The sequence below is a fragment of the Diabrotica undecimpunctata genome, chromosome 6 (genome assembly GCF_040954645.1).
Source record: "Diabrotica undecimpunctata isolate CICGRU chromosome 6, icDiaUnde3, whole genome shotgun sequence".
Classification (NCBI taxonomy): domain Eukaryota; kingdom Metazoa; phylum Arthropoda; class Insecta; order Coleoptera; family Chrysomelidae; genus Diabrotica; species Diabrotica undecimpunctata.
In genome coordinates, this window is record NC_092808.1 from 28,156,938 (window position 1) to 28,184,552 (window position 27,615).

General features: G+C 34.0%; 1 protein-coding gene across 1 annotated transcript in view; it reads right to left on the bottom strand.

The window, feature by feature from the left end:
• The window catches only part of LOC140443321 (sodium/potassium-transporting ATPase subunit alpha-like), a 116,733-nt gene that overhangs the window by 28,142 nt on the left and 60,976 nt on the right, over positions 1-27,615 (bottom strand). The window contains exons 2-8 of the mRNA XM_072534516.1: positions 17,369-17,518; positions 11,803-11,975; positions 6,625-6,792; positions 5,620-5,749; positions 3,816-4,052; positions 3,483-3,728; positions 2,963-3,186 (exon numbers count right to left, since the gene is read on the bottom strand). Coding sequence (XP_072390617.1) covers positions 2,963-3,186; positions 3,483-3,728; positions 3,816-4,052; positions 5,620-5,749; positions 6,625-6,792; positions 11,803-11,975; positions 17,369-17,518 — 1,328 coding nt within the window. The remainder of the gene's footprint in view (positions 1-2,962; positions 3,187-3,482; positions 3,729-3,815; positions 4,053-5,619; positions 5,750-6,624; positions 6,793-11,802; positions 11,976-17,368; positions 17,519-27,615) is intronic.

Here is a 27,615-nt window from a genome sequence, read left to right on the forward strand (position 1 = left end):
TGTAGGTGGACTACGCGTCGTCGAAATGCAGCAGGTTATGCGAATGGCTAGAAATAAAACACTAGAAGACATCTTGGCTCATGCTGCCAAAACCGCATTAAAAAGTCACATAAGAATTCGCCAGGTTCAGGCCACCAAAGATAATGAAAAATTTGGTGGACTTTAAACAAGACTTGAAGGTTTTCTCAAGCGAATAGAAAATAGGAGCCGCAACAGTCATCCAATCATACTTAGATGTTGGCAGTGTGGAGAACTAGGTCATAGTAGAAATCAATGTCAGTATACGGTGTCCCAGGAAAATGCACAGTCTTATGATTTCTGGTAAGCTTAATGGAAACATTTGTCAAATAACCATTGATATTGGCGTGACTCACACTATAGTCCATCCAAGTATGATATCTGTTTAGGAGATCCGTCAATGCGAGAGAAGTTATACTTTACCAACCGCAACCGGAACAATAGCTCCTATCCATAGTTATACTGACGTGAAATTGCAGCTCGGAGAGCAGAAAATCATACATCGTGTGCTGGCAGTTGATATCATGGATGATGTCATCGTTGGTCTAGCCTTCTTACTTCATCATAACGTTAACTTGGATTTAAAAGCAAATTGATGATGAAGAAGTGGTCTTGATGTCAACAGAACGTAGTAATTAAATTTTCTAAATTCTGTTAAAAGAAAGAAATTTCTATGGGTACTTTGAGAGCGTCACTAGTATCAGAAATTGTATTGTGAAACCACAAAAATTCCTGATAGCTTCAAAACTGAGAGCACCCCTTCAACTTATTTACCAGAAGTCTAGTGAACATCTCGACAAAAATCAGAAACTTTACAAACTTCTGAAGATGTACTCTCGTTGATATCCAACGATTCGATATAACATCGAATAAACACTAGAAATGCTGCTCTTATAAAATAAGCTCCTAGAAGAGTCCCGTTTGCAAAACAAGAAGAACATGTTAAAGGAAATGCAGGAACAATATGTAATAGAACCATCACAAAGTCTACGGAGTTCTTCAGTTGTCTTTGTAAAAAAAAATGGATGGCTCTACTAGATTCTGTGTGGATTGTAGGAGATTTAATGATGTTACGGCCAGGAATGTTATCCATTGTCACGTATTGATTACACCTTGGATGCTGTGGCTGGAGCGAAATGGTTTTTAACATTAGATTTGAAAAGTAAATATTGGCAAGTGGAAATGAGTCCAGCAGACAGAACCAAGGCAGGGTTTCTGACTGGCCAATAGGTCTTTAATAATTCACTGTCCTACCCCTTGGTTTTTGTAATGCTCCAGCGGCCTTTGAACGTTTGATGAAGACAGTGTTAAGAGGATTACATTAAAATATCTCCACAACTTTACCAGTGTTTTCAAAAAACTTCGAATCTAAAATTGAGTCCCAAGAAATGTCAGTTATTCCAAAAGCAAGTGGCCTTCCTTGGACATGTGATTTCATCTGACGGAGTGAGAAATAAACATCGTTAAGAGATCGTCAATCCTTGTATATAAGCTAACGGAGCAGACCAACAGTATAACTGGAATTAACAGTGCCAAAAAGCTTTTGATAGACTAAAAGACTTCCTCTGACCACTGAAAAAATACTGTCATTACCACATTCCAAAGCAAATTTCATAGTCGACACTGATGCTAGAGACATGGGTCTTGGTGGGGTACTTTCGCAAAACATCGATGAGATAGAACAAGTTATTGGATACTTTAGTAAAGTCCTCTCCAAAGCCTAAAGAAATTATAGTGTAACACGAAGAGAATTACTTGCTATGGTGAAAACATTGAAACACAATTCCATAAGTTTTTATATGGGCGGAAGTTTCTTATTCAGACCGACCACGCCTCCCTTCAATGGGTCCTCCAATTCAAGAACTCCGAAGAACCGACGTATGATTTTAATGGCTGGAAAAACTTCAAATGCATGATGTTAAACATTGTAAAGATTTTACCAGATCATTGGAGTTCTGCAATCCTTCGTACTGAACAACTTGCACATGGTGATATCCAATCCTTACCACGATAAAAAAAGGTAAGGGTCAACCAATCTGGAGTGAAATTTCTGACAAGAGTGTGATACTGACAAGTTATTGGGCACAATGGGATTCCTTGGAGTTAGTACATGGTGTTTTACACAGAAAATGGGAAAATCCCTATGGAGGCCAGCACAAATTTCAACTTGTCCTTCCAAAAATCCGAGTTCGTGTAGTACTTTTGAAGTGTGACAGCAGTGTATCCGGAGGCCACTTGGGAATAAACAAGAGTTAATCAAAACAGTTTTTTGTTTTGAAGTAATCATATTGTTCTGAAGCTATTTTCTTGTGGCATTTTAAATTAATTACTATTTAAATGGGAATAAGCCACAATTAAAGGTTAAAATACGTTTATTGACGTTTCAATTTCCACTTCGGAAATCGTTCTCAAAATACAAACATTGTAAATCAATTTACAATGTTTGTATTTTGAGAACGATTTCCGAAGTGGAAATTGAAACGTCAATAAACGTATTTTAACCTTTAATTGTGGCTTATTACCATTTAAATAGTAATTAATTGAAGTAATCATGTTTTATTAATAACTCTTCCAACTCTTGACATATATTATTTTGTCTTTTAGATAAGTCTCCTAATTGTTTTCTGGGTTTCTTTGTATTTTATTAGCTCTAGTTCTAGATCTAGTCTAGAAATCTAGATCTAGATTTTTATACTATTTCGATTGACGGATACGATGCGTAGAAGCGTCGTATCTGCCGATGCTTTGATTGGATTTGTATTTCTTTTAGATTCATTAATCTAGAAGAAAGACCAATGAACAAATTTGTTGATCATTTTATTTTAATATGTTGTGTACGGCATTACATTTTTTATCAGTATCTAATGGAAAATAAATAATTTTATATATTTTTTACTGCTATTTTAAATTTTAAATTCATTTTATTTATAGCAGTATGACTTACCTGGTATTTAGTAACAGAGCTGAAGGGTATTTCTATTAACTTGGGATTGTTGTGCCTGAACGTAGTGGGATCTCCGTGAATATGTGTTAACTCGACGAATTTTAGAATAGCTTCTTCAGATGCATCTCCTCGTACCAAACGACTCAGAACTGGTTTATTTTCTTCACCATGTACAAACTCTGCTCTATTGCAAAGCGTGGCACAACGCATAAGAGTATGAAAACCTGCAAGTATAAGAAAATAGTAAATACATTCAAGATTGAATAAAATTTGGTGTACTCTCTTTAGAATAATAATTGTAGTAGGTACAATTTACAGAAAATAAAGATTAAGAAGATGCAGTATATTAGAATTAAAGCATTTAGGGCAGGATTTTCAATAATTAAATCGCGGTATTACAAAGCGAAATACCCCGTAAACTATTTTAGATTATTGTTTACAAACTGTGGAATCCGATTGTGGTTACATAGTTTATTGTTCAGTAGTAAACCAACAAAAATTATTTCTTCAAATAACTTACTTTCTGATTTATTGTAGTCCTTTGCGTGGTCCTGTTGGATTGTAGAATCAGCATCCATAATTTGATTATAGCACCAAAAATGGCACACCGTCATTTTATTTTGAGTTAGTGTTCCAGTTTTGTCGGAACAGATAATGGAAGTAGATCCGAGCGTTTCAACAGCTTCCAAATTCTTTACAAGACAATTTTTAGCTGCCATCCTTTTGGCAGTTACTGATAGGCAAACAGTTACTGTGGCAAGGAGACCTGACAACATACGGTACGTAATTACATAATACTAAATACATTATGCATAATACTACAATATAAAAAATACCACTTCAAAAATCTTACCTTCAGGTACATTAGCGACAATAATTCCTATAAGAAACAGAGAAGCTTCAATCCAAGAATAATTCATAGCAAGAGCAGCGGATCCAAACACAAAACCAAGGAAACAAGCCCACACACTAATGATTTTCATAAAGTGTTCTAATTCTCTAGCGATTGGTGTTTTATTTGGTTGCAAACGGGCTGTTAAACCAGCGATTCTTCCCATTACTGTTCGGTCACCGGTCTCACAGACGATCCCTAAAAGTTTAATTTATTACGCTTTGTGTTCTCTAATTCACCATTTAATCATTTAAACAAACATATAATTAATTACTATTGCTACTAATATATAAGTTAATATGTTCAAATTATTCTCATTCAATATAACTATTTATTTCCTTTCTTTTAACAATTGTTATCTAAGACATTCTGTAATCTTTCTGTCTATATATTGTAAGGACGTGGAGGCTGTGGAGTAGTCTGGATAGATTTTTTTCTCTTGTTGTCTTAACTTTTCTGGTTATCATATTGTCAATTTTTTGTACATATCTATAAAAAAGTAACTTATAAAATTGTATCTAACTATTTTGACCAGGGAAAAGTACCCTGTTTGTGACACTTAACCGGCCAGGCAAACGACAGGTTTTTTGAGTAGTATGGACTTCTATAACAAGAATCTATATGTTTCTCGCAGTCGATTTTTTGGATTTAATTAATTAATAACAAATTAAGTTCAAAAAACGGTAAATTTTCGCTTTTTTCATCTATCAGCACAAAGTGCAGCATTTGAAACAAATTTGAGAATAAGAAACTTATAAGTCATATAAAAACCTTCAAAATGGAGTTTTCTATATATTGTTATCCTTATTAATTTGTTGCTTAGAAAGTTGCAAAATAAGTCAAACATTTCGGTTTTTTATAAATTTTGATAGCCCTTTTTTAAAATAAGTTTATAACCTTTCTTTATATTTTTTCTTATTTTCTTCTGTTCTTATTCTCAAATTTGTTTCAAATGCTTTACTTTTTGGTGATAGATGAAAAAAGTGAAAATTTACCGTTTTTTGAACGTAATTTGTTAATAATTAATTATTAACGGTCGAGTTTTTGGACTTATTGCGGGAAACATATAGGTTCTTGTTATATAAGTTCATACTACTCAAAACAACTGTCGTTTGACTGGCCGGAAGAGTCTCACGAAAAAAAGCCTATTTCCCTGGGCTAATTTTTCAGATTTAAAATATCTATAGGGCTTTTAGGGCTCTTGTATCAACGCTAAATCGAACCTTTTTATAGTAAGACTATGTTCTGCAGATGATGGTTTATTGTGCCAAAGTTTGGCCTGTATTGCAGGAGGAGTCCACGAGGTCTTTTCTCTGTTCGTGTTATTTATATTTTAATTTGTAGACTTAGAAGAGTCCCTAATTTCTCAGTTTCCTTCTGAGCTATCAGTTTTTGTTTCCGTGTCCATTTTGTTTCCAAGGCTATACTTCCCGTAGAGATCGTAGCACAAAACTCCTTGTATGATAAGTTAATTAATAAATATTGAGAATAATTCTCAATAAATTATACATCTTTTTAATTTTTTTGAAATAATGAAGTGTATAGTTAATTTTACGATTGAGTATATTTATACCTAATTTTTCTTTTAATTTTTTCGACTTTAAGATTTCTATCAATATAGGTTGCGTTTTTTTTCTTTGTTCTATCTTTGAAATGTTTCTTCCCTCTTTCCGAAAGTTGCAAAGCAATACTATTTTTCTCAGATGATTATGATTCAGTATTTTTTAAGGAAATGGTTAGTTAAACCTGTTAAAAATATTCTTACCTCTTGCAGTTCCTTCTACAGCATTAGTGGAGAAAAAAGCAAAATTCTTAGTTTCTAATATGTTGTCACTTGAACATTCAGTTCCGCGATATTGGGGTTCCGATTCACCTGTTAAGGCTGAATTATCTACCTGAAAATTAAAAATTATCAATAGACGCATGTCACGTACATCATCTAGAGTTTGCAACTCTTCGACTCTGTCAGATACTTCGCCTCGGCTCGGATTTCTTTCATATTGTAGTGAGGTTTTAACGCTTAAGCATTAAATACAATAAGGCTTACAGTACAATAATGATCAGACGTGTCAGGATAAATAAACATACAAAAAAACAGACTTCAACAAATCTCAGATATGCAAACATGCCTGGGGCAATGAGCACAGAGTACGATAGCAATATGCATCAATAATCATGAAAGAAACAGACATGAAAATGAGAAAAGTCAATGAAGCAGCTCTCATCCCACTGAATGCAGAAACATGTGTAAACCCATCAGCGTAGCAGGCTTTGGCTACCAATACTAAAAGAAGAAGTCAATAACAAGAATATATCAACAATAGCTAATTAATAGAAACTCGGAGACATATCCAGCACACAATACACAAACATATAATTTACATAAACAGACATTACACAAACAAATAGTACATAAAACAAACAAAATAGTTAGAAATTGATAGCCGAGGATACAAACACTACTCTTAAATATTTTTTAACTAAAAGCAGGCTATTGTCTGCCAGATCGAGGCCAAGCAAGTCAACTGTTAATTCTGAAAAAACATAACCCGCAACATTTTTTTTGGTTATACATTTTCACAGAATTTTTTAAAATAATCTTTTTTGAAAATAATTTTGTACTTCGAATTAGGCTAGCATTACCACAACGGTCTTATGTTTATAAATAAAGTATTTTTTTATAGTTTTTTTTTTAAATCATGAAATATGCATTTCTAATAAGCTTTTCTATATTTTTTTCGACGAGCTATTATCAAATTTTTAAATTTACCTTAAATCCTTGACTATGAATTATTCTAATATCAGCTGGTATCCGATCTCCAAACTTCATTTCTACCAGATCACCTACTACTATCTCTTTGGAAACAATGGTCATTGTTTCTCCTCCTCTTATCACAGTTGCTTTTGGAGGAACCATATTAGCAAATGATTCCATGATCTAAAACACATAAAGCTTTTTAAGTTTGCGACTTAGATTAACTAAAAAAGTATAATATATATATATATATATATATATATATATATATATATATATATATATATATATATATATATATATATATATATATATGTAGGTCTAAGTAAGTTCTTTTATTATTTGAAGAGGTTAATGTTATAGTAAAAGTCCGCGATCTATGCGAGAAGTCTTTATTACATAAAATACACTGTAATGATGTTATTTACATGTACACAAAAATACGGATAATTGTCTGCGAATTAAAATATTGAACACCCACGTCGTTAATTGGTTTCGTCTTTCGTCTTTTTCGGCGTGCACGATAATTTTAAGTCTATTCAGTTCGGGCGACAAAAATCGAATCCCCTTTAGCTCAGGAGGAATGTGTGATCTCGTCTACATATCTCTTGTCCCCTTCGCCCCTGAATCGCGTCCCCCTTATATCGACTTAAGCATATTGTTTAAGTGGTTTCTTGCAGTGGCGTAACTAATGAATAAAACTATGCTAAATACTTATACTAAGAAATATTCCTACATTCGGCCATCCTGCTAGGAATCCGACTCGGATTCTGACTGGTTCTCTACCCATGCCTTCATATATTCAGCGCACGTTGATGTGCTCAAGGGGCCTTCATGATATCCAGACTTTTTCACATCATATCTATCATTGGGCTTAACATCTACTACCACATATGGTCCGAGATATTTCTTACTCAGCTTGAGTCCATCACCAAACTGCGTTATCTTAATTGCCACTAGGTCCCCTTTTCTATACATTCTCGGCTTTTTCCTTCGTAAGTCATACCTGCGCTTATTGTCCTCCTGGACTTTGATTAACTGACGTCTACTCTCGTTTCTTAACATGTCTCTACCTTCATCACATTGTTTGATCATTTCCTGCTCTATTATTTTTTTCATCCTTAGATCCTCTTTATTCTTCATCTTTGTCCCAAAAAGTACTTCGAATGGCGTAGCATCAATGCTTCTTTGATAAGTGGAATTAAAAAACTGTTGCAACTTATAAATATGCTTATACCACTTCGTCGGTTCCTCTATACTCACTTTGGTTAATACTGGGATTAACGTTCTATTGACACGTTCTACTTGCCCATTGCCTCTTGGTACACCTGTCGTAATCTTAATGTGCTTAATTTCTTCACTTTGGCAATACTCTTCGAACTCGTTCGCTGTAATTGCGGTACCTCTATCGGATATTATTCGGAGGGGATTTCCGAAATCCTTCTGTTGCCTCTTCATACGTTCTATAACTTCTTTTGCCGTCGTTGATTTTGTAGGATAAAACCATGCAAATTTAGAAAAATCGTCGATGATCACCAAAATGTGATTATAGTTCTTGTTGGTTGTAGCTAATGGTCCTAAATGATTAACATGAAATGTTTGTAAAGGTCCATCGATTTTTACTATCGGATGTAACCAACCCTCTTTTTTGCCATCTTTTCTACTTCCAAGTATACACTTAATACAATTTCTTACACAATGCTCGACTTTTTCCTTGAGGTTAGGAATATAACATTCTCTTTGAATTAACTCCTGTGTTTTTGTTACAGCAAAATGTCCTACGTCGTGTAACAGTTTAATTACTTCTGTTTGCATTCGTTTCGGAATGACTAACAATTCCTTACCTTCGTCATATTTAAATAGAATATTGTTTCTAATCAGAAAGTCTTCGTAAGCTTCCGTAGCAAGTATTTTCTTTATTGCTTGAATGTGGTTAATAAATCTTTGAAACCCTGCAGGACTATTATACAATCCGAACGGATACCTTAAAAATTCGTATTGTCCGTCTGAGGTGACGAATCCCGTGTATTTAATGCCATCTTCCTCTATTGGTACATGGAAAAATCCATTCTTGAGGTCTGTTGTGCTAAAATATTCTGCACCTTGTAACCGATCCAATACATCTATTAAAGGTAATGGAAACCTATCTTTTATTATATTTCGATTAAGTTTTCGGTAATCACCGCAAACTCTGATCTGTCCGTCTTTCTTTTTGACGAGTACAATTGGACTTGCAAAATCGGATGTACTAGGTCGAATTATTTTTTTCTCTATCCATTCCTCAATTTTCTTACCTACTTCTTGCTTTTCTGGTATTGATAGCCTTCTTGGGTTTTGGTATATCGGTTCTTCGCTACTTAGAATTATTTTCATTTTTATATCTGTAGTCTTGGTCTGTCGCGGTTCATAATTTTCCACTAATTCTTTTATCTCCATCTTAATATTTGGGTCTTTTATATGTTCCAGTTGTAGATTATCATCGTGTGTCGCCTCGTCAACTGCAATCCTCATTATCATATTATCTACTTCTTTTTTGCATACAATAATTCCATCTTCGGTTATGGTAACCTCTGCTTGTTTTAGTATATTGTTTCCAAGAATAACGTCGACGTCTAATGCTCCTTTTGGGATTACATGAAATAAAATATGGAAATCTTCGCCTTGAATTTCCACTATTATATTAAAAGAACCTAAAGTTTTAACCTTAATACCTCCTAATCCATTTAACTCTACTATATTCTTCTTAAGAATGACGTCATCAAAGTGCTTTTCAAAAATATCTTGTCTCATTGCACTTATGTCACTTCCTGTATTAAACAATGCACGTAACGATATTTTTCCAAATTTTAAGGTCACTGAGTTTTTATATACTACGTCAATGACATTTACCTGACCAGAAGTCGAAGGTCTATCTTCCTTAGCATTGCATCGAGAAGAAACGTGTCCAAATTGGTTGCATTTGAAGCATTTCGTTCCCTTGGCTTTATCAGGACAATCTCTCGATCTGTGCCCTCGATTTCCACAATTATGACATTGTTCTTCTCTCTTAATTCTGTTTTCCGACATTCTTCTGTCATCTCCTTTAGCTTCGTTGTTTCTATAATCTCGTCGTATTTCATTGTTTCTGCCATCTCGTCGTACTTCATTGTTTGTCCACTTCTTTCTATGCATTTCAGTTGTAGAGGATTTGTGTGCCGTCTGTTTTTTAATGAGTTCATACAATTTAATTTTTTCCTTGAAGTCTCTGAAGTTGTTTGCGCCATAAAGTACAACTTTGTTAACAGGGTCGTCTTGAATGCCTTCTATTGTATATTGTATTATGACCTCGTCTTCTATGTTACCTCTGCTACCAATTTCCCTCATCGTCAGTACATACTCCTGTACACTTTCATCATGTTTCTTCTTTCTACGCATCAGCATGTTATGTATTTCAGCACTACTTATTTTATTTTCGAATTCCGAAATAAGCCTTTTCTTCAATAGTTTCCAGCTATTAATTCCTTTTTCTGACTGAATATACAGTTTCGCAATTCCTTTTAGGGATCGTTTTGCAAAAATTAGCATTTGCAAATCATTCCATCCCATTAATTCAGAAATTTCTTCGAAGTCAGTAATCCATTTTCTCACCGGATAATCGTCTTTTCCGTCGAAGGGTCTTATGCTGTCTTCTACGTCTTTAAAAGTCAAAGCAAAAGAATCATTTACTTTACCGGCCGTCATTCTACCTGATTTTGTTTTTTTCTTCGTCTTTAAAGCCATCGTCCGCCTACTTTCAGTTTCGTCCTCGTATTCATTATCGTCTTCATCGTCGAAATCGTCTTTATTGTCATAAACGTCTTTATCTTCGTCATAAGCTTCTTTATCATCGTCCGCATCGTTATCGTCATCGTCATCTTCGTCATTCTTGTCATCTACATTTAATTCATTCAAAAACGAACAAATACGTTCAATTACGTCGTCATTTGCACCCGAATAATCCAGATCCAATACGTTACAGACTGCAACTAAGTCTGGCATATCTAATTTCTGTTTTATGTCGTTTATCTTATCAGCATATTCGCTGGCATTTTTATCCCACGCAAAGCCTTCATCACCATATGCTGTAATATGCTTTGTATGACGTCATCGTTTCCAGTATCGCCGCCATTTAAATTTTTTTTATATAGTAACGTATGTTGCTGTATAAAAGTGATGCTGTATAAGTGATATGTCAAAGAAAAGCTTATTTAATCTTCTTTTCAAAAATGATAGTAGTTTGACGCAATAATAAATAATTAACCAAATAACTGAAAAAACTTTGTTAAAAATATTCAATTGAACTGAATAACAGTGAAAGTGTGGTAACAGTCTTTAATTCGCGTACATCAGCTATGAATTTGACGGTAGCTTTTTAACATAAGACAAAAATAGTTGTATTTATTAAGATAGTAAATAACACCATTATTATTTGTCAATCTATAAACTGTCAAAACTGATTATTTAAAATTAATACCTACGGACTTTAAAAAGTAAAAGAATAATGGCAAATTTATCAGAAAAAGAAAGAATTCAAGTACTTAAATTAGTTGGATTTGGTGATTGGAAACGAACGTATGAAAAAGCAAGTAATCTTTTTAACGATTTAAAATTGAACTCCCTCCTGTTGTAGCAGGTTAAATTTTTTGAATTTATAACTTATTACGGGCCTGTATTTTTATTTAACTATATCTTAGGATTATCAATTTTTATGGGTTTGAATATGTATGAGTGTTTAAAATACCCTTAAACTTAAAAGACCCTTTTAGTAATAAATTATGTTTGGGGCTATAGTATTTAATAAAATAATACATTTTCTTTTAAACCACTTCATTCAAGTATTAATCACTCATAATTCCTTTCAAAATATTATTGGTTTTTAGTTAAAAGAGTTCTAAAGCGTATTATATTCTCATGGGAACAAATATTGCAAATCAAACGACACATACCTACCCTTCCCAAAAATTAATTATCTTGTGTCTAATTTATAAGAAGCCACTATGCGATTTTCATTCTCAGTTGCCAGTTATTATTTGTATTAGTATGCATTCAGACTTGCATATTTGTTGTTTAGTTATAATCGGGAAACGAGAAACTATTTCTACGACTCGTAAATAATTTCAGGTAGCAAAATAGTCATCTAAACATCAGTAAACATCACGTAAATATCTGATTTACCTTTTGACTTTTGTGTTCTTGGGAATACATAAAACATCCAGTAACAACAACTACTACAACAAGCACCAATCCTAATATAAGATTATCTGTATCTGTTTCTTCTGTTGTAACTTTTCTAATAAGGCAAGCGGTGAAGCAAAGACCGGCTCCTATCCATAATAATAACGAAAAACCTGAAACAAAGATTAAGTAATATTATTCAATATAGCGCTTTTAGTAGAAGGAAGGTAGACTTAGGTTTGAGCGAAAACATAAGGTTAAAGGTTTCTCATCAACGGATTTAAAAACCGTAGGAATTAGACCAATCTACTTAGTAAAAATTAAGAATTTTTTTGTCTTAACTATATAGACCGGTTTGACAGTTAAAATGTGTAGTATGAGATACTATAAAAAGACTTCCATCTAGGGATTCATCAATTTTTTTAGTGGAAATATGTTTAAATAAACAATCAAAACGTCAAACTCATTATTTTTCTCAGAACTTAAAAACTTATTATGCAAGGCAAAATTCGAGGAAAGGGAAATGTGAGAAGACGAAGAATATCGTGGCTTAAGAACTTAAGGGGAATGGTTTGGATGCAGTAGTGCAAAACTATTTAGAGCGTCAGTCAACATTGTCCGCATAGCCATGATGATTTCCAACCTACGATAGAAGATAGAACTTAAAGAAGACAACTTTTTGAAACAAAAAAAAAGATACACGAAATGAGGTATGCTAAATTAAAATCGGTTAATAAACAAAATAGTTATTGCAAAATGAACAACAAAATCGCTGTTTATCAATAGTGTTAATATATTTTTTATTATTTATTAAAAATGGTTTAAATGTACCTGAACTTGAGGGTCTCATCCTGTTTAATTTGTGTGCAAAAGATGGGCCAGATCAGTTAAATAGTTTTTGCGAAATTTAATTTGTTTATAAATTTTTTTTAAATGAGCTAATTTCTAAGGCTGGTCCAGATACTTTGACTGAATTTTTATTGTTTATTTAAACATATTTGTATTTAAAAAATGATGAGTCTTTTTGTAATGCCTGATTCAACTGTCAAACCCGTCTATACAGTTGTGTCGAGTAGAAATCTAACTTAATTGGCCTAAATATTAGGGTGTCGCTGTACAGGGTGTCCCAAATTGATATGTTTTGCAGGGTATTCCCTAAAATTAGAGGAGATAGAAAAAAAGTAGTTAAGATATCTTGATTTATTTTTTTGTTAGAGTAACGATTGCCCAATCAAATCATCAATAACTTCTCACATTAGCGAGATAGAAGGAAATTATTGAAAAATGTTGAAAACGATAGGGTTATAGATCTTCTTTATTTGGATAATTTTAAAAAACTTGATTGGAACTTTTGATAAATATATTATGGAAGCGTTAAGCTGCTTACAAAAAAGATTTGTAGGGTGTTTCATTAAGGAAATATATTACCGAATTATGTGTTTTTATATGGGACACACTATATATTTTATATTTTTCGTTTACATTTTTAATTATAAAGTGTGGAAACTGTCTATTATGACTTAATTATTAAAGCTCTGACAGATCGATTTTTATTTTTGTTTTTAACCTTTTTGGAAAAAAATAACTTTTACCCCCACTACCTTAGCAGATGTGACGTCATCGATAATTTTTTTAAATAGAAAGGTAATTAAAAGCCCATATTTTTCTGAGTATAACCGTACCAAAATCATCACATTCAAAATTCAGTATACAGAATGTAAAGGAAACCAGTGCTTGTACTTCTTAAAATTTAAACTGTCTTAAAATTGTTAAAGTCATAAATTATTAAAGAAAAAAGTCATTTTATAATAAAATCAAACAAATAACATAATTACAATAAATGCTCGAATTGAGCTTCTTGGTTTAATTGACAGTATCCAAGACGTCCAATGAATTCTTGGGTTATGTTTGATAACATCACTGGTGTAATTTGTTGCATTTCAGTACGAATTCTCTGTTTGAGGTCTACCAAATTGGTAGGTCGGTTTACATATACCTTACTTTTCAAATAACCCAAATAGAAAAGTTCATGAGATTCAAATCTGGCGACCTAGCATGCCATTACTACGTAGATTTGCAACATCTCTAAATACCTTTCATCTGTCACAGTACAGTCAAAAAAATACGGTCCTACAATAGTATTCCTAACAATCCTAGCCCATACATTTACTTTTTGTGGATATTGGGTATAACTTCCATTGTTGGATTTTCTGTTGTCCAATAACGACAATTTTGCCTATTAATGGTATCATTTAAAAAAAAGTGGCCTTGTCGGAAAACAAGATATTGTATTCCAATCCATTCTTTGTCGGCATTTTTTTAGAATTTTATGAATAGCACCACGACAGATCTCATTGTTAGTTGTAATTGAAGAATGAGGATTTTCATCAATTTCAAGTAATACATTTAATTGATTGTCGTCGGAAACAGTGGGTCTGCCACTCTTAAGTTTATCTCTAACATTGTCAATATAATTAAATTTATGCAATATTTTGCTTTCCGTCGCTTTACTTACTGGTACTCGATCAGGATATTTTTAATTAAAGATATCGCATACTTTCGCCATACTTATTTTACGATCGCCACAACCTAAGATCATCAAAACTTCTATTCGATGTTTTTCTGACAACACCATCGTAATTTCAAATATTTTCTCTTAGGGTAATATTTCTCAAAAAATATACTAGTGCAGACTTCTAAATCGATGTGACACAACAAATCAATTTAATATTGACATATCCAATGGTCACTACGACCTTACTGTCTGGTTGCTAAGGAATTTGACATGTCTTCACAGCCTACTTGATTTTTGGCAATATACTGAGTACAGTCGTTACCACTTTATTTTATTGTATTGTTGATCCATAGCCCATTACAAAGCCATTATCATTTGAATGAAATTGGTTATCTTTAATAGATAAACAATCTACTTCTTGTATCGTACAACATTAGGCCATTCAATTATTTGTTTGTCTTTAATATGAAATGATTTCCTTTACTGGTTTCCTTTACACTCTGTATACTGAAGTTTGAATCTGATGAGTTTGGTATGGTTGTACTCAGAAAAATATGAGCTTTTAATTTTTTAGATAAAAATACGTCCTTTCTAAAAAAAATTATCGATTTTGTCACATCTGCAAAGATAGCGGGGGTAAAAGTTTTTTTTTCTAAAAAGGTTAAAAAACAAAAATAAAAAACGATCTTTTAATTCTGAAAATAATTAAGTCATGAAATAATAGACTGTTTCCACACTTTATGAACACCCTATATATATATATATATATATATATATATATATATATATATATATATATATATATATATATATATATATATATATATATATATATATATATATATATATATATATATATTAGAAGTGATTATTTCGACCAAAAAATAATTTATAAATACGTTCGAATTATCGGGTAAAGTGGTCTGTAATGAAAATCTTTCTTTTTTCTAAATTACTCAATATTTCGCCATTTATTTAATAGCTTCCTCAGGAGTAAACTAAACCAATTTGAACATTACAAAAAATGGCGTACAAATACATTTTAAAACACTCACAGAATTTAAAAGATTTCGCAAATAAAAACTGACATTGAAGTATTTGAATATATATATATATATATATATATATATATATATATATATATATATATATATTTATATTTATATATATATATATATACTAAGTGACATAGAAATCCGAACACCCAGTTTAAATGATTCTATTTCAATAAAATTTGGTGTAATTTATTTATCTTACTGAAAAAAATAAGTGATAAAGTTTTTAGCCTTATCAGTTGGAGATTCCGGTTTTTATACTTGTTTTTAAATTCACTAACAATCTAAAAATGAATATTTCAGCCGCAGTAAAGATCCAAATTTGGCGGATTGTGGTTCTTGACATTCTTTACGATTGGTTACGATGCCTAGAGTACGGAGACCTGTACGATTTCGTCAACTTAGTGAGTTTGATAGGGGCCGTATAATGGGACTTCGGGAAGTTGCAGTTAGAGTGCAAAGAAGTGTAGACACCTTGGTTAGGTGTTGTCAGGCATGGCTTCAAGAAGGCCGTACGCAAAGAGCAAGGGGCACTGGACGCCGCCGTAGAACAACAGACCGTGAAGATCGCCACCTAAGATTATTGGCCTTAAGAGACCGTTTCTCCACTACCAGCTCAATTGCAAATAAATGGTTTGCAGAACACGGAAGACCTATTGGCATGCGAAGTGTTTACCGACGAATGAGAAGTTTTGGCCTGTTTTCATACTGACCACACTGAGTCCTCCCTTTAACTCCAGAACACCGCCGTAATCGCCTTCAGTGGTGCAGAGAACGGTCACTCTGGAATCAGGAATGGAACAGTATTGTCTTTAGTGACGAGTCTCGATTTTGTTTAGGCATGCACGATGGTCGAGCGAGGGTTAGAAGGCGACGTGGTGAAAGGAGGAATCCACAGTTTTTTGTTGAAAGAAATGTTCATCACACTGTTGGAGTTATGGTTTGGGGTGCTATAGTTTATGGTTCCAGGTCACCTTTAATCTTCATCAGAGGTAACATGAACGCGCAGCGTTATATCCAAGAAGTTCTAGAACCCCACCTTTTACCCTATCTTGACACCCTGGCAAATCCAACTTTCCAACAAGATAATGCCCGACCACATATTGCAAGAGTCACAATAGACTTCTTTCAACATAATGATGTTACATTGTTAGCATGGCCACCAAGATCTCCCGACTTATCCCCAATTGAGCACGTGTGGGATATGATGGGTAGGAGATTGCTCAATTTGCAACGTCCTCCTCAGACTCTACAAGCACTTCGAGAGGAGTTGGTGGTTGCCCGAAATGAGATACCACAAGAGGACATTGACCACCTGATCAGTAGCATGTCTAGGCGCGTTGGAGAATGCGTAACACATCGGGGTGCATCCACACATTATTAAAGGTAAAAGAGCTTTAAAGCAATGCAATCATTTTGAAATTTTAATCATTTACTTATTATGCTTTATTAAGTACTTATACAAAATTTTAATAAAATAAAATCATTTAAACTGGGTGTTCGGATTTCTATGTCACTTAGTATATATATATACATAGGACACAGGTTTTGTTTTAGTTTCAATGCTAACATTACCAAAGCCTACTAGATGAAATGAAATATCAATATGTCATTTTAGATAAAAAAAATAGAAGACAAGAATATTATTTCGGGTAAAAAATTATAAATGGAAACGAAAAAGATAATAAAATACAGTGTGTTCTATGTCGTGATAATTTTGTTTATAAAATATGGAATCAATAATTTAAAAATAATAATTTACTTTAAACCAACACGAAGCAGTTAAGTAAGATTTCCTTTAAGTGCCTTGTTTTTCTCTTTATTTACTTACTGTCTACGTTTTTTCTTTATTTACTTCTAGTCCCATCTTTTTTATTCTTATTTATTCTATTTATCACAATCACAAAATGCAAGTTATTTTGGGGTTGCTTTTTTAGCTACCTACCCTTAGAGTAAATTAAAAAATATAACTTATCAAGTTTAAAAAATTGTATACCTTGTGTTAATGTTTTAATAAACTTAATATATTCAGGCACTTTGTGAGAAGGAGTTAATTGATTTGGTCCCGTTTTTTGCAGAACGGCGGCTGCTTGTTGTGGAGTCAGTCCATTTTCCTTGTCAGTTTGAAGTTTTCGGCAGAGATCGTCTGAAATAAATATAAAAGTATCAGTAAATTGATGTTTAATCTAATTAATAATAAAATTGAATAGTAATAAATAAGACTTGGAAAAATAACACTAGGAATCCTAAGATTTTCAACTTGGCAAAACTGAATTCAAATATATACTACTGTGCTTTCTAAAACTTGCAAAGCAGACATATTGATAAATTAGTCGGCAAGGGAATCTAAAATATGCATTCCACATGCCGTTCATTATGGTCAAATTCGTAGTGAATTCAGTTTCTGATACTCCAAACAGAGTAAAGATCTAAAACATAATGACGGTATTAGATTTTTATTTCGATTCAGAGCAACAGCATATATCGTTCTGATGAGACCTAAAGAGGTTGAAATACGTACAAGCGGCTTGAGGTTGCCTTGCATCGAAATAAAAATCTAATACTGTCATTATGACTTGGAAAAATCTATAAATGGTTTAGAATATATATATATATATATATATATATATATATATATATATATATATATACATATATATATATTTATATATGTATATCTCAGTATTTATTGTAGCTCAGAGGCGGTTCGTTAGTTTCAAAAGAGGTGAAGCAAATCCTATCTGACCTACTAACCTTGCGTAACCAATTCGTACCTTACTTTCCCCTACAACCCCTCATCCAATTTTAATGCCTACTCAAAAAAAGGCAGTGCAGAAGGACTCCGAATTCTTGCGAAAATGCAAAAGTTATTTCTAAATTCGTTGCAAGCATTTTCTAACCTTAGCCAGAGTTGTGCACGATTTTGTATCGGAACGGAATAAAGCTTTTATGTATTCCCAAACACAATAATTGCAAGGATTCAAATCTAGCGACCCTGCTAGCCAAGCAAGTATACCGCCTCTTTAAATCTAGTGGTCTTCGTAGTTAGTATCAAGAAAGTCTCGTACATTCCTGCTAAAGTGGGCCGGATAGCCGTCATGTAGAAACCATAAGTTTTGCCGAATATTTAAAGGCACATCATCTAACAAATCAGGTAAAATATTTTGCAGTAAATGTAAAGCTGTACTCCAGATAAAGACGACGAGGAAGTAGAGACTCTCTACCAAAGCATAGAGGATATATTAGAACGAATACCTAAACACGAAGTCAGCATCATAATTGGGGATTTCAATGCAAAACTTGGGGTCGAACGGAAAACGTCTCTAATCGGACCTTTTGGGTTAGGACAAAGAAACGAAAGAGGTGACAGACTAGAAATATTCGCAGAAGATAACAAGCTAGTGGTTCTAAACACATTTTATAAACTACCACCGAGGAGATTGTATACATGGAAGGCACCAGCAGATAAACCTCATAACGTAATTAGAAACCAGATAGATTATATATTGGTAAATAGAAGATTCAGAAACAGTTTTAATTCTGTCAAAACATATCCAGGAGCGGAAATTGAATCTGACCACATACCTTTAGTGGGAGTCATGGATGTGAGACTGAACACAATAAAGAAAAAGTCTAGACCTAACTACGACATGACAGCCCTGCAACATCCAGAAGTTAAAAAGCAAGTGGGGGAACATATTAACAACCAAGTTAAACAACTAAAAGAAGAAAATAACATCCAACGAGAAATCAATCAATTCGAAGAAATAATTAAGAAAACTAAACAAGATCTGCTAAAACCAAACAAAGAAACAAAGAAGAAATCTTGGATGACTCCAGAAATCCTTTACTTAATGGAACGCAGAAGGTTAATTAAAGGAAATAAAGATGAATATAAAAAATGCAGGCTTACATCAGAAGAAAAATAAGAGAAGCTAAAGAAAAATAAGCTGTAGAGAAATGTAAAGAAATAGAAAGACTACCAGCCAAGCATGACAATCTTAATGTACACAAAAAGGTAAAAGAAATAACGGGTACTTTTAAAAAGCGAACACAAATAAAACTCATAGACACCAATGGAAAATTAATCATTGACACCCAAGAGATGAAAGACAAATGGAGAATATATTTGGAGACACTTTTTCAAGATCAAAGAACGGATTATAGGCATCCATTTTCAGAGAGGATGACGGGCCCGGACATACTTAAATCCGAGGTAGAAGAAGCAATAAAACGGATGAAAAGCAGGAAAGCTGTAGGGCCTGATAATATCGAAGCTGAATTTTTAAAACTCTTGGAGGAAGAAGGAATAAATTGGATCACGGCTGTCTTAATAAAATATACAATACAGGAGTCATCCCTGATAAATGGCTAGAATCAGAATTCATAGCGATACCTAAAAAACAGGGGGCTAAAAAGTGCGAAGAATATCGAATAATCAGCCTAATGAGCCACATGTTGAAACTGTTTCTTAGAGTCATCCATGGAAGAATTTATAAGAAGTGCGAGGAACAAATATCGGACAGACAGTTCGGCTTCATTAACGCAGTGGGTACCAGAGAGGCACTTTTCGGATTACAGGTACTGATTCAAAGATGCAGGGACGTTAACTGCGACGTATACGCGTGCTTGATCGACTATGAAAAGGCATTTGACAGAGTTCAACATCAAAAGATGATAAACATTTTAAAAGAAGCAGACCTGGATGACAAAGACCTCAGAATAATTTCAGAACTCTACTGGAATCAGACCGCATACATGAAAATTAACGGAGAAGAAACAGATCACATAAAAATACTACGTGGAGTTAGACAGGGATGTATCCTATCGCCGTTGATATTTAATCTCTACTCAGAGAACATTTTTAACGAGGCTCTTTACGGAATAGACGAAGGCATCCCTCTAAATGGTGAAAGAGTAAACAATGTGGTGATAGCAGGGTGATAGCAGATAGTTTAGAGGGACTTCAGAGGCTAATGGACAGAATAAACGAGTACAGTCAACAGTACGGACTAAACATTAATACCCACAAAACAAAACAAATGATTATCAGCAAGAAGAATATAAATGGGGCTCATCTATACATTAATGGGACGCAGATAGAGCGAGTAAAACAGTATTGCTACCTGGGAACTATTATAAACGAACAGTGGAGCAATGTACAGGAAATAAAGTGCCGCATACGAAAGGCAAGAACGGTCTTTAACAAAATGAGCGCCATCTTCAAAAGTCACAACATATCCCTAGATACAAAAATGAGACATTTGAGATGCTATGTTTTCTCTGTGTTGTTGTACGGGGCGGAGGCATGGACGCTTACAGACACCACTATTAAAAAACTTGAAGCATTTGAGATGTGGCTTTATAGAAGAATGCTGAGAATATCATGGACAGCAAGGATCACGAACAAGGAAGTTCTAGAAAAAATGAAGAAGGAACCAGGGATTGTGTTTACGATCAAACGCATAAAATTGCAATATCTGGGACACGTTATGAGAAATCAGCACCGTTACTCCCTGCTGCAGTCTATATTGCAAGGTAAAGTCAAAGGTAAGCGAGGACCCGGTAGAAAGAGAATATCATGGCTGCGGAATTTAAGAACATGGTTTAAGCAAACCTCAACGGAGCTGTTTCGAGCCGCAGCGAGCAAGGTCATGATTGCCAATATGATTTTCAACATCCGAAACGGATAGAAACCAGAAGAAGAAGAAATGTAAGTAATCCTCACCATTTAAACGAGCAGACAATTCCACAGGTCCAAGTAGACAATCGTCAATTACTCCTATGCAGTCGTTTATGCTAAACCTATGCCGATACTTAAATTTTTGAATAACGTGGGGATTGTCACCAACGTAGGAATAATAATGTTCATTATGTACATTAAAAATTCAATTTTTGTAAATGTAGCTACGTCGCAAAATGATTTTGATCTGATTTTGTAACCATCTAGCGAATTCTTCACGAGCAGGAAAATCTCCGTGCAGCAGTAAAATGAAAATGATAAAAATTTAAAAATTTTCGTTGTGTAGTCTATTTTCTATGGAATATTTTGAAATTGTGGGATACATGGCAGATAGTTTTCGAACGCTTATTTCTGGATTTTTCTCAACTTCCATTAAAATAATATCTTAAGGTGCTGCTGTAATATCATTATGTCGTCGTGTTTCATTATTTTTTGGGACCACTGAACCTATTTCTCTTAATCGTTGATAAAGGGCTGTAAATGTTGAGTTAGTGGGATGCTCACGATTAGGAAAATTTTCAACGTGTCTATGTTGTGTTGCTCGAGCACTACACCTCTTCTTCTTCTTTGAGTACCGTGCCCAAGTTTTATGCGTGGGTAGCTTCCATGACGATTTGCCGATATCGTTCTCGATCTTGCGTGGCATGTAATAATTCATCTACTGATAAGCCAGTCCATTGACGAAGGTTTCGGAGCCATGAGTATTTCTTCCTACACATTTCTATTTTTCCGTCGATCTTTCGGTTGAGTAACAACTGCATTATCCTGTATCTGCTTCCTCTCATTATATGCCCCAGATATTCGAGTTTTCTCTTTTTATCATCTTTATTAAGTCGCGTTCATCTTGACCTACTCTGTTTAAGACTTCTCTGTTTGAAATGTGTTGAATCCATGATATTTTGAGCCTTCTACGATATAACCACATCTCGAAGGCTTCTAATTTGTTCATCATGTTAACCTTCATAATTCAGGTTTCACATTCATACAGTAATACAGGATACACGTAACATTTTAGGAACTTAATTTGGCTTTTTTAGGCTGTAACTTTAGCTGAGAATTGCTCAGAATAGATCTAACTTTTGTTATCGGTTCATTATTGACAATTAGTTGTACAGCGCCGAGGTCTTGTTTACTAACCACAAGTAACTTTGTCTTTATTATATTTATGTTTAGTCCGTTATTAGAGCATTCTCTAGTGACTAGATTTATAAGGAATTGAAGATCTTCGATACTTTCAGCCATTATCGCGGTCTCATCTGCATATTTGATGTTGTTAATAGTTTCTCTCCCGATTCGAACTCCACATTGCCCTTCCAAGGCTTCGTTAAAAATTATTTCTGAGTAAACGTTAAACAAAGTTGGGGACAACACACAACCCTCTCTAACACCTCTTTGAATACAAATTTTGTCTGTTTTTTTGCCGTCTACCAGAATAAAAGCTTCTTGATTCCAATATATATGTTGTAAAAGTCTCAAATCTTTATCATCTATTCCAATCATTTCTAGATTTTTAGAACAGCCTACCATGTTGAACCCTATCAAACGCCTTCTCAAAATCTATAAAACATACGTAAATTGATTTCTGTACTTCCCATAATCGTTGAAGTAGTGTTAGCATTGAGAACAAAGCTTCCCTTGTTCCCAATCCTTCTCTGAAACCGAATTGTTTATTTCCCATTGTGTCTTCACATTTCTGCTTGATTTATTAAGAATTATCCTAAGAAGTAGCTTGAGAGAGTGATTTATGAAACTAATTAGTCTAAAGTCCTTACATGATAATGTGTTAGGTTTTAGGAATAGGAAGTGAGATAAATGTAAACCGAATTGTTTATTTCCCATTGTGTCTTCACATTTCTGCTTGATTTATTAAGAATTATCCTAAGAAGTAGCTTGAGAGAGTGATTTATGAAACTAATTAGTCTAAAGTCCTTACATGATAATGTGTTAGGTTTTAGGAATAGGAAGTGAGATAAATGTAGACTCCAACCATATTCGTGGCAGTGTTCCAGTTTCGTATATGTGGTTTTAAATGTTTGTTAGTTCTGAGACATTGTCGTTATCTAGAAGTTTGAGCCAGTCTGATGGTATTTGGTCATGGCCTGGAGATTTCCCATTTTTTCTTTGTTTGATGGCTTTCTCTACTTCTGCTTTTAAAATTCTAGGACCAGTATTCGTATACTTTGTGGTGTTAAGTGGTGGCCTCGTATCCAGGAAGAGCTCATTTATGTAGTTGGTCCATTCTTCATTTTTTTCGTTCAAGTCGAGAATCATTTTACCTTTGGAGTTTCTCATAAAGTGATGAGTTCTTTATCTCTGAGTGTAGGTAATTTCTTTTAGGTTTTTTTGTGTATATTAAACTCGACATGTTTTCTTTGTAATTCTTCCATCTCATGACATATCTGTTCCATCCTGGCCTCTTTTGCTCGCTTACCCCCTCATCTTATTTGTCGATATATTTCTCTATATCTAGTCTCATCTTTATTTTTACAATTTCTTCTTTGCTGAATAAGGTCTAGTATGTTATCACTTTATCCACCATTATATCTACATTTTGTCCAATATTTTCTTGTTCAGATCTTTCTAGCTGTTTTTTAATTCCATGATTTATCTTATTTCCGAACTTATCTGATATTTCGGCATTTCTTAGGAGTCGATTATTATGTTTTTTCTGAGCTGTCGGGGTTTTTATTATTTTTAATTTTATTTTGAATCCAGCACAGGGCAGATTATGATTAGTTGCTACGTCTGCACTTGGAAAGGTTTTTGCTGATGTAATACTGTTTCTAAACCTGTTAGTGATAATTTAGTCGATTTGATTTCTGACTACCTTTCCTTCTTGATCAGCTGGAAATTTCCAGGTATGTAGTCGTCTTTTAGGTTGTTGGAACAAAGTAGTTGCTATAATGCAATTTTCTTCTTGGCAGAACTGTATTAGTCTCTGCCCTCTTTCGTTCCTTTCTCCAAGTCCATACTTTGGAGGCTACACCTCATTACGCCATAAACTAAATGCATTTCAGCGTATTCCTCATGAGCAAAAACCATTTTTGTTGAATTGAAATTGTTGTGTTTAAATGCCATAAAGTAAAAAATTAAAAGATAAACTTCGCGAACTTACAACAAGTTGACAATAAAAAAACATAGGTTATACTACTGTTGACAGTCCAAATCCAACTAGTGCAAAAATATTAATTTAACTTTCATGACGAAAAAACGAAAAATTTTTTAATCGATTTTTCTAAAAAACGGTGTATCCTATCGACTTATAGTAATAGTACCTTCTAGTATTAGAATACCTGAAAATTTAATAATCTAGTATCATGAATGCTTAAAAGTTAACGACAAAAACGTTATGCGTTAAAATAAGTGTTGACCTACCCAAAACGGACGCCTATGACCGGTACTAGAAATTCGCAATTAATGTAATCCTTTTAACTTTGGAGGATAAATAATCGTACCAGTTTTTGCTGTATCAAAGAGCTGTAGTAGCTCCTATAGGAAATATTTTCAGACTGGGTGAACTGGAATAAATTGCCTTACAATTTTCTGAGGAATCTCTGGTCTTCGTTTGTCAGAAGAGTTTCTGGACACTATGCACAAGTAGTATTAAAATCTTGTTTTTGGTGTAAATGTAGGCACACATATCATCATCATCCAGCCTCAAGAGTCCACTGCTGAACATAGGCCTCTTCCTCATGTTTCCAACCCCGTCTATCTTGCGCCGCTCTCATCCAGTTTTTATTGAGTCTTCTTAAATCGTCAGTCCATCTTGTAGGTGGTCGACCGACGCTTCTCTTGTCTTCCCTTGGCCTCCATTCCAATAACCTCTTTGTCCATCGCCCATCTGTCATTCTGGCTATGTGTCCTGCCCATCTCCATTTTAGTCTGGCTATCTTCTCGATGATGTCAGTCACTCCGGTTCTTCTCCTGATGTCTTCGTTGGTTATTCTGTCTCGCAGAGTTATTCCTAACATGGACCGCTCCATTCTTCTCTGCGTGACTCTCAGTTTGGTAGCTGCTGCTTTTGTTAAGGTAAGTGTTTCTGCTCCGTACGTCAAGACTGGGAGGACGCACTGATCAAATGCCTTTCTCTTTAGGCATGTGGGCAGCTCACTTTTAAAAGTTTGTCTCAGTTTTCCAAATGCTGCCCACCCAAGGCCGATTCTTCTCTTCAGTTCATGAGTCTGGTTATCCCTGCCAATCATAATTTCATGTCCTAGGTATTTATATCTATCTACGAGTTCTATTTCTTTTCCACCAATACTGATGTTCTGGTTGGGTACCAAATTGGTCATGATTTTTGTTTTTGAGATATTTATATTTAAACCTACACTTTCTGTAGCCACAACGAGTTCCTGTACCATCTCTCTTGCCATACCTAGATCTTCAGCTATTATAAGTATATCATCGGCGAAACGTAAGTTGTTTAGATATTCTCCATCTATTTTTATTCCCTTTGTCATCCAATCCAAATTCTTAAAAGCATGTTCTAGCACCGTATTAAAAAGTTTAGGTGACATTGGGTCTCCTTGTCTAACCCCCCGTTCTATTTTTATGCGATTACTGTTAGTATGTAATCTGACAGTGGTTGTTGCCTGCAGGTATATTTTGTATAATAATTTAGTATATCTATAATCTAGCCTGCATTCTTTAAGCGCCTGTAATATTTTGCTTAGCTCAACTGTGTCAAAGGCTTTGTGAAAATCGATAAATATTAGAACTAGAGGTTTATTGTATTTCACTGCTTTCTCTATTAGGGTTTTTATACTTTGTAGATGGTCATTTGTTCCGTAACTTTTTCGGAATCCTGCCTGTTCCCTTGGTTGATAAGTCTCTAATTTTCTTTCCATTCTCTTAACTAGTATTCGCGTAAACAACTTATATATATATGGCTGAGGAGGCTAATCGGTCTGTAATTCTCTAAATTTGCTTTATCTCCTGCTTTGTGTGATATAATCATAGTAGCGTTGTTCCAGTCTATTGGAATATTGGCGCAGCGAAGGCAGATATTGAAAAGTTGTTTAATTTTTTCAAGTAATACATCCCCTCCAATTTTTAGTGCTTCTGATACTATTCCATCTTCACCCGGGGTTCGATTATTTTTCATTTTCTTCAGGGCTTCTTTGATTTCTGATTTTGTTTTATCGGGCATTAAATCTGATCCTTGGTTTAATACCCCAGTTTTTAGTGTAATTGGAGGTTCCGTATTGTTATCTTTTTTTCTTGATCTATATAACTCTGTGTAGAACTCTTCGACTATTCTTAATATTTCATCTCTGTTCGTTGTTTCTTCTCCAGTGCTGTTTCTCAGTTTGTTAATTTCTATTTTCCCCTTTTGTACGCTCCTCTTCAAAACTTTCATGTTCTTATTTTGCTCTATTGCCTGTTTTGTTTTTTCTACATTGTAGTTTCTTATGTCTTTTCTTATTGGGCACACATATAAGTAGTATTAAACATTTTTATTAAGAAAAAATGTTGCTGATTCCAGGTATTTTAGTTAAATATCAAGAATGGTATAAATTCTAAAAATTGAAGGTTTCATTTAGGAGACTTATGTAAAAATAAACCGTGAGAGTATCTACGTCTGTATAGCAAACATAAATTGCCTTGGAGTCGGTCCAAAAGTTATGCAGTTCTATTTATTAGTGTTTCCAGCAGAGAAATCAAATTAATTGGGTTATATAAAAGAACCGTTTTATTTTACCTATTTATCACAGTCCAAGGGGAACCTCCCATATTTTATTCAAACATTATACCAGACTGTTTAAGAAACATAAAGAATTCGGAAAATTCAAATATTTGGTGTTTGGTATTTCCTGACCGTGAATTTTCAATACAATAATGTAAAATTCCTGGATTTATCGGTTGGAATTAATTCAATATTGTCAGATGTTTTGACGACTTGTCACTTTCAATTCTTGATTTTTTTTATTTTACTTCTTATATGTTATGGTGTTCTAAAATTAAACTGCAGCAATATAAGTACATACCTATGTACGACAGAGACCTTTAAGATCTTTAACTTTTTTTAGATTTTCAGGATGCCTAGATGATTTAATATCCTTTTTTTTCTTCATTCCAGGGTGGTTTAGACATTTAAGAGGCGGTGTACACTTACTCCTTCGTTTTGTAATTTAGTATTCGCTTAGATAATCGATTTTCGGAAGATTTCCACTTATTCTTTTTTATTTTCAATACATGGGCAACAGCTTTCTTCAAATTTGTGAGATGTATGTAATCCATACTGGTTTGTAACAGACACTAAATATCGCCAATTTTACGTTTTCTCGTAGCCATGTATGACAGATTTTCGATCAGTCATCGCTGGACTGCCTTCAACAAGGAGGCTGTGATAATAAGCATTGCCACTACTACTATGACAGAGATAGTATCAACATGTTGGAGAATGTTCTCGAAGCGAGTTCATACGTTTTTGGTGGTCCCCTGTTTTCTTCGATATAAAAAGAAGGCCACCATTTTGCAGAAAACTAGTATCGCTGTTA